Source organism: Mustela erminea, chromosome 8 (genome assembly GCF_009829155.1).
Source record: "Mustela erminea isolate mMusErm1 chromosome 8, mMusErm1.Pri, whole genome shotgun sequence".
NCBI lineage: Eukaryota > Metazoa > Chordata > Mammalia > Carnivora > Mustelidae > Mustela > Mustela erminea.
The window spans coordinates 94,417,845-94,430,660 of record NC_045621.1 but is presented as its reverse complement, the minus strand read 5'-3'; the positions used below and the strand labels follow the sequence as shown (position 1 = coordinate 94,430,660).

General features: G+C 39.3%; 1 protein-coding gene across 1 annotated transcript in view; it reads left to right on the top strand.

The window, feature by feature from the left end:
* R3HDM1 (R3H domain containing 1) overlaps nucleotides 1-9,855 on the top strand; it is a 203,944-nt gene extending 194,089 nt beyond the window's left edge. The window contains 4 exon segments of the mRNA XM_032353828.1: nucleotides 1,808-1,952; nucleotides 7,153-7,235; nucleotides 7,712-7,796; nucleotides 8,502-9,855. Coding sequence (XP_032209719.1) covers nucleotides 1,808-1,952; nucleotides 7,153-7,235; nucleotides 7,712-7,796; nucleotides 8,502-8,860 — 672 coding nt within the window. The 3' untranslated portion in view covers nucleotides 8,861-9,855.
* The last annotated feature ends 2,961 nt before the right edge of the window (nucleotides 9,856-12,816 follow it).

The following is a 12,816-nucleotide window of genomic DNA, read 5'->3' as shown; positions in this document are numbered from 1 at the left end:
GGAGCCTGCTTCCCTCTCACTGCTTGCCTCTCTACCTACTTGTGATCTCTGTCTGTCAAATAAAAAATTAAAAATCTTAAAAAAAAAAAGATACAAAAGTTCAGTACAGCAAGAAGGTGTAATAGTTATAAGAACAAACCATCATGTAACAGTTGGAAACTTTAATGCCCTACTCTCAATAAGGGATATAACAACAAGGCAAGAGTTAAGGAAATGGAGAGCTTAAACACAACAAACCAAATAGATGCAACAGAGGTATAGAGAACACTCTCCCTGACAAGAACAGCACTTACATCCTTCTTGTGTACCTGGGACATTTTCTTGGATAGACCATCTGTATGTTAGGCCACAAGTTAAATCTCAGTAGATTTTAAAAGGTACACATCAGCCAGCATTGTAACTGGCAGTCCTACCTAGAGCAGTTAGGCAAGAAAAAGAAATAAAAGGCATCCAAGTTGGAAAGGAAGAAGTAATATTCTGTTTATAGGTAATATGATCTTCCACTAAGACACTTATAATGAGAAAAGAAAAAATAGTTAACAGCAAAGAAACCTTGCAGACACCACCTTAACCAAATGATGGAAGTAAATGTCACCAAGATTGTGTTGACACATGGATGTCAAGTTCCCTCTTGTGATGCATTGAGAAGCACACATATCCCTTCTCTTAGACCTCACTCAAATGTACTTTGTCAGTTTGGGCATGAGGAAGCAGCCAGCAAACCAAAGGGACATTCTGCAAAATAACTCATCTTCAAAATGACCTTCAAAAAAGTCAAAGTCAAGAGAGAAAAAAGACTAAGTCTCTGTTCCCAATTTAAAAGAAAAAGGAGACCTGAGTGATTCAGTCAGTTAAGCATCGAACTCTTGATTTGAGCTCAGGTCTTGATCTCTGGATTGTGAGTTCAAGCCCCATGCTACTTTAAAAAGAAAAAAAGATGAAAGAGACGTGACAACTAAATGCACCGTTTGATTCTGGACTAGAAGCGGAGATTTTTTTCCTTTTTGTTGTAAAGTATGTTAGTGGGACAATTGGTGAAATTTGAATAAACTCTATAGATTACATAATATTGCTGTATTGTTAATTGCCTGATTTTGATAATAGTTTTTCTTCAAGGACTTTTTTAGAAACATCTTTATTTCAAAGTGTTCTCGAACACTATTACATAGAGAGTAGAATCACTTATATATAGATTTTGATCAGCCTATGCTGGTTAATTATATAGAAAATGTCCTTGTTTTTAGGAAAAAGACACTAAGTTATTTTGGGATGGGGTATTGTAACCAACTCATTCTCAAATATTTTGGAAAAAAAATAACTGTATACAGAGAGATAATAAAGATTTAAAAATATGCAGAGAGACATATAAAAATATAGGAAAATCACATTTGGGAAATCTGAGAGTTCTTTGTACTATTTTTGGTAATTGTTCTTTAGGGATGAATTGTTTAAAAACAAAATATTAAAGAAACTGTTAACATGACCAAAAAAATAAGATAAATGTATATTTTTTTGTCGTGGAAAAGTATCTACAATATTAATGTCCAGGTACAAAAGCAAGATTCAAAAGTTGGATTATAGTCAGTCTACTTTCGTTTTTGTAAAGTGTAGATGTGTGGCTGCATATGCTTAGAAACAGTCTGTTCCAGTGTTTATCTTTGGGAGCTGAAAATTATAAATCTCTGTGTTTAAATTTTTTAATGATTAATTCATATTTGTAATCTGAAAAAAATAAGAAATTTGTTCAAAAGTTAATCTGCAAAGAACATCACTAAAATGCTAACCTGTTTTTTTGTTGTGATTACAGCACAGCCCTCAACTCAGTAGTCCCATTATTTCACCAGCTCAGTCGCCAGCACCAGCTCAGCTGACCACCCTGAAAACTGTCCGTCCCTCTGGACCACCCCTTTCCATCATACCTCAGTTTTCTAGACCTTTTGTTCCAGGGCAAGGTAAGTGCACAAAACTAGTCACAGCCTCAGAGGATTGGAAGGTATCCCCTCCCCTGGGTGTTGAGTGGAACTGTTGAATCACTGTATTGTACACCTGAAACTCTTACCACACTGTATCTTAACTACACTGAAGTTAATTTTTTTTTTTTAATTGAAGATAAAAGACATCCCTTCCCAATCACTTTGTGATTTCCCTTGGTACTACTTTCACTTGTCCACAGGACTGCGTTTTCACCTCCACCCAGGCATATGCGTTTATTACCATATACTCTCCTAACCTTAATGTTTCATCACTAATTAATAATTACTATCTTAGTAACTACTTCCATTCAATAATTACTTATGTGATAGAGTTCAAATGACCATAACTACTATCCTTAGACTCCATTTCTCTATAGTAGTAATATGCAATGCTATAAATTTGGTTTTTTTTTTTCTAATTTCTCTATCAGAGTAGTATATATTAAAAGGTTATTCAAAAGTGTATTCAACAGTTATTGTGTCCTCATTGTGCCCCTGATATACAAAGATGAATAAGGAGAAGTCCTTACCTGACCTCAGTCTAATTGGAGGAACAGCAAATGGATAATTCTAAAATAATATGGAAAACATTAATTTTAATTTCTGGAATTTATCCTAAGGATAATGCACACAATGATCTATCCACAGAAGAGTTTGGTCTGTAGCAGAAAAATGCAAAACAACCTAAATGTCCATCAGTAAGGATTAGATTTGGTATATCTGTATAAGGAATACTATACAGTTATCCACAAATCATGTTTTAAAGAATTGTTAGAAGAAATATTCACAGTACAGTGAGTGATTTTAAAAAACAGGATACATAAAGAGGAGTTGGGAGATACGAACTTGCAGTTATGGAATGAATAAGTCAAAGGGATGGGGAGTCCAGCATATGAGAATATACTCAGTAATATTATAATGGCATTTTATGGTGACAGATGGTAGCTGCGCATGTGGTGAGCATAGCATAGCATATAAGTTGTAGAGTCACTATGTTGTATACCTGAAACTAATGTAACATTGTGTGTCAACTATACTTCAATGTAAAAAAGCAGGACTTGGCTGGCTCCGACTGTAGAGCATGTGACTCTTGACTTGATCTTAGGGTCATGAGTTTGAGCCCCATGTGGGGCATAGAGATTACTTAATTTAAATTTTATTTTTAATTAAAAATAAAAGTTACCTGGGCATTTCAAAAAAGAAGATCTATAAATGCCTAGTAAGCCTTTGAACAGGTGCTCAACATCATTCATTGTTGATTAGGGAAAGGAATATTAAAATCTGAATGAAATATCACTTCGCCCCCACTGGAATGGCTGTAACAAAAAGATTAACACAACAGAATGTAGGTGAAGTTACAGAGCAACTAAAATTCTTGCACATGGGTGTAGAGGTGTAAAATTTTAAAACCACTTTGGAAAAAGATTTGAGTTTCTTCAGAGTTAATCACTTACCTTGCAATGCAGCAATTCCACTCCTAGGTATTTACCTAAGAAAAATGAAAATATGTCTATGCACATTTGTACAACATATATAAAAACCTTATTATAATTGCCCAAACTGGACACGACCCCATGTCCACCAACCAAACACTATTAAACAGATTGTAAGGCATCCTTAAAATGAAATATTGATCAACAGTTTGAATGAACAAAGCAAACTGACGTGCAACAGCATTGATGAAGTTCAGAGTCTTGTTAAGCAAAAAACAAGTCAGACACAAAAAGAAGATCTAATGTGCGATTCTAATTAAATGAAATCCAGTAATAGGCAAACTAAGCTATGATGTTAGAAATCAGGTAGTGATGTGGACGGGATATGGAATTGACTAGTAAGGAGTTGAGGGAACATTTTTTCAGGGAATGGAAACATTCATTGTCTTTTTGGGTTGTGATTACATGGACTTCTACAATTGTTAGAATTTATCAGACCCAACACTAAAGATGTGCATTTTATTTTACGTAAATTATGTCTCAATTTTTTAAAGACTTATAGAGCCACCTGGGTGGCTCAGTTGGTTAAGCATCTGCCTTTAGCTCAGGTCATGATTTCAGGGAGATCATGCTTCTCCCTCTCCCTCTGTTCCTCCCCACCCCTGATCACACACTCTTTCTCAAATAAGTAAAATCTTTAAAAAATATATATATATATATACACATATGCACATGTGTGCATAAGTAGAACAAACACTGAAAAAATACACGCCAAAATGTTAAAGTGATGGAATTACCAGAGAGGTTTTTATTTTCTCCTTTGTAATTCTGTTTCCAAATTTTCTACAAAGCCACATACTTTAATAATTTAGAAAAATAGAACATGTTATAAATAATGAATTTAAACAGTATATGGCAATATGGTACTACCAGATACATGGTCTAGTACGAGTGCCCCAAGAGGAGCACAGCATGGCCTATAGGGAGGAGTCTTTGATTATTGCTGTCTACAGCTCAACTCCATATTTCAAAAGTGTACTGCTCCGTGGGTCTAAACATAATTCTGACTCTTTTGCACTGTTTTGTATGCATCTTCATGCTTCTCTGATCTCAACATCAAGCCACCGTGGCATATCTGCCCTTCAGATAGTGCTTGGGAAGGAGCAAGTGTGTCATGGGTGTGTCCTGCCAGGGAGCTGCCCTAGCACCTTCACAGTGTCCATCTGAAAAGAGCTCCATAGAGCAGAGAGAAGTCTATACCTTCCTTTTCTCTGTTAGGAAGCTTATAGGAGAAGGGATGTATGATTCCCTGAAGTGCTTTTCTAGCACTTATGCATAATCCCCTTCCAAATGCAGAATGTAGTGAATTGGGAAACTTACGGTTAAAATAAAATGAGAAGATTTTTTTTAAGATTTATTTATTTTAGAGAGAGAGTACACATGTGAGAGTGGGGAGCAGGGGTGGTATGGATGGAAGAAGAATCCTCAAGCAGACTCCCTGCTGAGCGTGGAGCCTGATGTAGGGCTCTACCTCTGGCTGAGGTGATGACCAAATCAAGAGTCAGACACTTAACCGACTGAGCCACCCAGTTGCCCCTAAAATGAGAATATTAACAAATGAAAACATTCTCCAGGACAAGGTTTTTGCGATCAGCACTTATTAATCCCTTTAAAGAGTGTTTAAGACTAGACCCAAGACCTAAAGTGTAAATATACCCGTTGGTTAAGACTATAAAAATGTTTGTAATGGGTACCTGGCTGGCTCAGCTGAAAGAGCTTAACTCTCGATCTCAGTCATGAGTTCAAGCCCCACAATGGGTGTAGAGATTATTTTTTTAAAGATTTTATTTATTTATTTGACAGACAAATCACAAGTAGGCAAAGAAACGCAGAGAGAGAGGGGAAAGCAGGCTCCCTGCCAAGCAGAGAGCCCGGTATGGGGCTTGATCCCAGGACCTTCGATCCCAGGATCATGACCTGAGCAGAGGCTTTAACCCACTGACACTGAGCCACCCAGGTGCCCTTAGAGTTTGTTTTTTGTTTTTTTTTTTTTTAGAACTTTTGTTCTCTTTCTCTCTCTCTCTCTCTCTCTCTCTCTCCTTTCTTTTTTTTTTTTTTGAGAGGGAGATAGAGGTGATGAGGAGTGACAGAGGGAGAGGGAGAAAGAATTTTTCCCTCCAATGGCGTTATCTTTGTTTTATTTAACTTTTTTATTTAAATTCAATTAATTAATATATAATGTATTACTGGTTTCAGAGGTACTACAGGCCTGTGATTTGTCAGTCTTATAAAATACCCAGTGCTCATTACATCACATGCCCTCCTTAATGTCTGTCACCCAGTTACCCCATCCCTCCACTGTGCCCCCCAACAACCCTCAGTTTCTTTCCTGTGATTAAGAATGTCTTATGGTTAGTCTCCCTCTTTCATTTCATCTTGTTTTATTTTTTTCTCTCTTGAGGGAAAGAGAATCTTAAACAGGCTCCACACGGTGTGGAGTGGCTTGATATTACAACCCTGAGATCAAGACCTGAGCTGAAACCAAGAGTCGTATGTTTAACCAACTGAGCCACCCAGGCACCCCAAAATAAATTAACTTTAAAAGAAATGTTTGTAAGGAGTATATATAAAGGTATAAGTGCACATATTTGTAGTAATTAATAGCTACCTTGGGGAGGAGCTGGCTCATTCAGTAGCACATGCAACTCTTGAGGTCGGGGTTATGGGTTTGAGCCCCACCTTGGGTGTAAAGATTACTGGGAAAAAAATGTCTTTTTTTAAAAAGCAGTGTGACTTTGGGTAGATAGCTTAATGTTTTTCCAGGATTTTTCCTTCTTCTGAAATATAAGTTATATCAATTTTTTTTAAAGATTTTATTTATTTATTTGACAGAGAGAGAGAGAGATCACAAGGAGGCAGAGAGGCAGTCAGAGAGAAAGGAGAAAGCAGGCTCCCCGCTGAGCAGAGAGTCCAATGCGGGCCTCGATCCCAGGACCCTGAGATCACGACCTGAGCCGAAGGCAGAGGCTTTAACCCACTGAGCCACCCAGGCTCCCAGTTATATCAATTTTTAACCATCATAGAAAATGTGGATTTTAGCATTTCAAGTGGGTGGAATGGGTATTAGACTTATTTTGGAGGATTTTGTATCAAATGTTAAGGTAAATTAGGGAAGTTTCTCTCCATCCTATCCCCTTTCCACCCAGTTCCCACCACTTACCTTCCTCTATAGCCACTGTTATTAGTCTTCATTCCTCCTCAGAAGTTTACCCCAGCTCTTTAAAGGGAAAATGGAAACTTTTCATCCTTTTTAAAAATATGTCCGTACCGGGCACCTGGGTGGCTCAGTGGCTTAAGCCTCTGCCTTCAGCTCAGATCGTGATCTCAGGGTCCTGGGATCAAGGCCCGCATCGAGCTCTCTGCTCACCGGGGAGCCTGCTTTCTCCTCTCTTTCTCCATGCCTGCCTCTCTGCATACTTGTGATCTCTCTCTGTTTCAAATAAATAAAAATAAAAAATCTAAAAAAATTTTATATATATATATATATATATACATATATATATATATATATATATATATATGTATATATATATATATATATATATGTCATTCCTGCACTTTTTTTATTCTAACAAATGTGTTACCCCTAGTTATCTGAGCTATTTTGGACAATTTAGAAAACTTTGGGATGTACTTTTATAACTGAGCAGAGAACAACTTAGAAATGTTTTGTTATTGACTTTCAGGAGATGCCAGATATCCGTTACTTGGCCAGCCTCTGCAGTACAACCCTCCTGCTGTTCTGCACGGACACATTCCAGCCCAACAGGTGTGAAAGCTAGCTGTCTGATGACCTAGGCTTGGTTGGCAGAAAAGCATACTTGGGTGGTGGAGAGTATAGGCGGCCTGGGCCCACCTGTTGGCAGTACACAAGGGAGACCCGTGTGCCTTAGCCAGCTGAGTTATCAGTGTCATCTGGCTGCATTGAGTCTGGGTCTGGCCCGGCTGAGAGCAGGCAAGGGAGAAGGTGGTGTGCTGTTTGCATGAGCAGTCACACACTCGTGCACTCCAAATAGGGCGGTGGACAGTGCTGGGGCGTCAGGGCACCCTTGCTTATGAAAGACGACAAGTGACTGGTCATAGTGAGGGACAGAAATGCCATTGCCACAGGGGGTATGTGTTTGAATTTTTTCTGCTGAAGTACAAAATCCAGACTGAGTATGTTTAGGTGTTAAGTGTTTAAACATTACAGTTATATTTTTCAGCACTATGAATTTTATTTCTCATCTGATTGTGGGTTTTCAGGGTCAGTCTGGCAACAGGCATGGAAACCGAGGAAGGAAACAAGCTAAAAAAGCTGCATCCACTGATCTTGGTGCCGGAGAAGCAGGTATGTCCCTGAGAGGCAACTGGATGTGGTTCCACAAACTGCTGACCAGTTCAACAGTCTTTAAACAGAAAGGGGCTTTCTGCTTCCTAAAATCCTGCCCTATATGTTACAAGAAATGGTGCTGTCTGTTATATAGGGCTCTTAAAATACATTCTTTTAATTGTCTTATTTCAGATTTCAGAGTGCAGTTAGGTGCAGGAGGATTTAGGAAGGATGAAGGGACCAAAAGGAAAAGTTATGTGTGAAAGGAACAGGTAGAATAACACTCTTTGCCTCTGTGTCCTTGGAGAAAGGAAGTAGTCCTTCCACCCACGCAGAGACAGTCTGATGGACAGATAACTGCTTTTCTGTGGCAGAGGGCTTTCAGAGGGCACTCAGCAGCTTTGGGGGTTACAGCAAGTGCTGTTTTGTTCAGGAAACAGCCAAGAACACACACCTAACTTAGAGAATCCACTATACAATGCTGTGTTTTCTATGTACAGCTAACAGCCAGGACTGAGATGGGTAGTTTAATACTATTAGCTCTACACCCCCTGCCTTAGGGCTAAGTAGGAGTGATTTAAAAGACGGCCATAATTAGTTTTGTGGGGTTTGAAGGGTTTCACAAAATCCCGTTCATTTCTTATGTGATATCTGGGTCTTCAGTACTTTTTGCCCACCATCTTAGTTACAGGGATTATTAATTCTACACCTTTTCCATTCTAGTTGGGAAGGTCTTGGAAATTACTGAACTACCAGATGGAATAACTCGCATGGAAGCTGAGAAGCTTTTTGGGGAACTCTTTAAAATTGGCGCCAAGATCCGGTGGCTCCGGGACCCTCAATCCCAGCCCCAGCTGCGTCGTCACCCCCTCTGCTGTGGCAGCGGGGACAACACTGTCAACCCTGAACGCTCTAAACCCAGTGACTTGGCCTCCACATACACCGTCTTAGCCACATTCCCCTCCATTTCAGCTGCACAGAATGCATTGAAGAAACAAATTAACTCGGTTAACAAGTTTAAGCTGAGAACAAGCAAGAAGCACTATGACTTTCACATTCTGGAAAGGGCAAGTTCTCAGTAACAGAGCCACCTTGGACCCTTGGCCTTTATGATACCCCTGTCCTCACCCATCTTTAATTGGCTTGGTATTTGGAGCTTCTGTTAACATGATAGAGACTCCTAGGACGTGTGGTCATGGCGTTATAGCTTTTGAAGACAGGCCAGTGATTCAGCAAAGGGGGAGACGTACACATTTCTCCCCAAATGACTGTAGGAATCCACATCGGAATGATACAGAGTTAGCAGCTTTTTCTGAGGAAATGCTGTTCAAATGCCTCCTAACTTTTATAGTTATTTTGTTTTATATTTCTGAATTCTTGTATCAGATCCAAAGCTCTATTGTACAGCAAATTATTCTTCAAAATGATTACAACCAGTTGCAACCTGTATTTCTTTTTTGCAGCCAGCACAGTGTGACCCAACATAGAATTTGGGGGGAAAAGAATGCAGGAGTGGAATAACCAAGTCAAAACCATGTTCTGTCTTTCTTGGAGGGCTGGAGGGTGCCTAAGGAGAGCCCATAAATAGAAGATTACTCTTCCCCTGTATCTTTAAACACAGAAAAAATTTTCAGAAAATACAGAGCTCCCTCATAGGGTCCTTTCCTTATTCATTTAGGTAGTATGAACATTGAGTGTAAAGTAAATTATGTTCTTAACACTTCGTAATCAAACCACTTAGATTCAAAGGGGAATAGGAATCATTTTAGGCAGGAAAATACTTCCACTTTTTTTTTTTTTTAAATTGTCCCTCTGATAACTAAATGCCACTTATTTGCATTCCCCTCCTTGTGGATTTTTTGTCACCTAAGGAAATGCATTTGATGAGTGCTGGAAACTTCTTAAGTGGTTTAAGATTTGTTTTCATTGTTTGCAGCGGATCACTGGACATCAAAGATTCATTGCACTTATGAACAAGGAACCTTTTTTTCAATTTCTGTGTAATTTGCAAGGCTGTACAATGTGTGCTGATGCAAGCCTTTTTCAGTTCAAGAGAATAAATGTTTACAAATATAGACCCACTTTGTCTTTTGTAAATTAAAAACACCTTTTTTTTTTTTAAGATTTTATTTACTTATTTGACAGAGAGCTATCACAAGTAGGTAGAGAGGCAGGCAGAGAAAGAGGGGGAAGCAGGCTATCTGCTGAGCAGAGAGCCCGACGTGGGGCTCAATCCCAGGACCCTGAGATCATGACCTGAGCAGAAGGCAGAGGCTTAACCCACTGAGCTACCCAGGTGCCCCCAAAACACCTTTTTAAATGAGTATCAGTATTGAAGACTTAACCCATCTTGGAGATTTCAATTTTAAATTTATAAAACATGGTAGACAGTAAACCCATTTATTTTTCAAAAGTTCTACAAAGCATCACTTTATTGGTGGGAGTGATTCCTGTCATTTTGTTCTATCATAAGGTTAATACCAATCAATTAAAGACAGTTTTGAGTATGAATATACTTACAGTCAGACAACTGAAAATAGAACATGTGTTTGTTTGGATAAAGAATCCGTGATTTTAGCTGATACATTGAGCACCCCATTGTCCAGTTTAGCTCAACTGCTTTATAGAAAGCTTTTTCCATTTGCTAGCCAAGCACAATCAGACTGCTTGTGACACCCAAAAAGTAGGAGCATCTGCCATCTGCCATTTGCCTGGAGCCTGGTTTGCTTCTAGCCCAGACTAAAGGTTGACTTTGTGACTTAAGAGCAGCAGGTGTTCCCAGATTCTGGCACAGATGCTCACTCACTCTAAAGCTTTTGTGAAGCCCTACTTGGTCTCAGGGAATCCCAGGCCTCCTCAAGAGCTGGTACATTCTGATGTTGAATACTTTACTCCTGGGAGAAATTGGAGCTGCCTTTGAACCATGTCAGATTAAGGAGCCATGCACAGAAGAAGTAAGAATGAGCACTGTGAAATTGCCTCACTGCCAAGACCAGTTGAATTTTTATTATTTTTGACTGGAGAGAGTCAAAGGAGAGGATACACAGGGCCAGCACTACAGCAAGAATTTATTACTTAGTCATCATACATGGGGGATGGAGACCAAAAACCACCACCTTCTAGTTTATTTCAGTTCTCTGAATATTTGACTCCTGCAATAGGATTCCTGGTAAACTGAAGTGGTTTGGGTTTTTGGTTGTTGTTATTTTTTAACATATATGTATTTTTGTTTCAGGGGTACAGGTCTGAGATTCATCATTAAGTGTTTTTTTAATATATAATTGACATGCAACATTAGATTAGTTCAGGTGTACAACATAATGATTTGATATTTGTACTTATTGCAAAATGATCACCACAATATCTAGGTAACATCTATCACTTCGTGTAGTTACCAGTTTTGTGTGCGTGATGAGAACATTTTTTTTTTTTTTTTGATGAGAACTCTTTTTTGAGAGGGAGAGAGCCCACACAGGCAGTGGGGATGGAGGGGGCAGCCAGAGGGAGAAGGAGAATCTTAATAAGCAGGCTCCACGCCCAGAACAGAACCTGTCGCAGGCCCAATCTCACAACCATGAGATCATGACCTGAGCCCAAATCAAGAGCCACTTAACTGGGTGCCCTTTATGTGGGATGGGAACTTTTAAAACATATTCTCTTAGCAACTTTCAAATATACAATAAAGTACTATTAACTATACTGACCATGCTATACATTAAAGCCTGTTTTTTTTTTTTTTAAACCCTTGGTTTAACCCTGCCCAGAGAAAATGGGTCAGAAACCAGAGCAAAGCTATTGTGAAGTCAGTTCTTAGCCACCCCGCCACCACCCCTGCAGTTCCCTGACAATCACATGGGAATATTGGCAAACCCCCATTATTATAAAAAATATGCACACCTTCCATAGACTATATTCCCCTGTTCTTTTTGATCCTCTAGAATCTGATTTCACCTACAGAAAAATGATAGGAGGAAGAAGCACACGCTGGAAGCTTTTAAGATGTGATTTGGCCCAGACTTTAAGCCTTCCTAAAGATAGCTTCAAATGTCCCACAGCTTTGGCTGTGGATTTTCTCAGAGCACTGACTGTATTTCGGGACAGATAGTACTTTTGCCAATAAAACAGGCCATTCTTGCCTATGCCAATAATAGCGCCAGCAGCCTCTTTTTTTGGAATGATAGAGGTCACTTTACAAATTTTGGTCTACTTCCAGTTTATGTATTAGAAAGCTGAGGATGTAGCTTAATGTTTTGAGCCCTTGATCCATGAAGAACATGAATATATTGGGTATGTGTTTGTGAGTCTAGAGCACAAAGTGTGTTTGCCATGGTGCCAGCAGTAATTAATCATCAGCTTGTCCTCTGAGCTAACAAAATAGGTGTCTGAACCCTCACCCAAGCTAGCCATTGTTCTGATCCCCGGGAGGAGACCGCAGCCTGGGAATAGTAGGCAAACACTGGTCTCAGTAGAACCTATATTGCCAGTACATCCACAGTTAGCTGCAGAAGCTGGGTTCTCCACGTGTCATCAGCAACAGAAAAAATGCAAGTGTGAGACTTTAACAGAGGCCAGCCACAGGGCCTTTGTGAAGGCAGCCAGTTCCCCTATCCCAGTATACTACCTGCCTACATAATGAAATACAGTATGTCTAGTCCTCAAAAGCAGAAAGCACAAACTCCATCTCCTACTAGGGTCCAGTATGGTGGCAGCACCAGAGTGCTCTATACATGCTGGTGTGATTCAAATCTAACCCCATGTTGCTTGGAATTCTAGAAGACTTATGAGTTGATGCTAAAAGAAAACCAGAAGCTCACATGAAAACATGCAGCCTAGATGTAGCCCTTTACTAGTCTAGAAACAGGGAGGTATGGTTGCCCTTTAATTTACCCCATGCCTAAATATGCTCAGGCTACATACTACATTTCAGTTATTTTCCCCTTTCGTGTCTATACTTGGGATCATTTTGGTGTGATTTCACCAGCATAAGAATATTGGAAATGTATAATGAAAAGATAGTAGGAACTTCTGTAAGAATAGA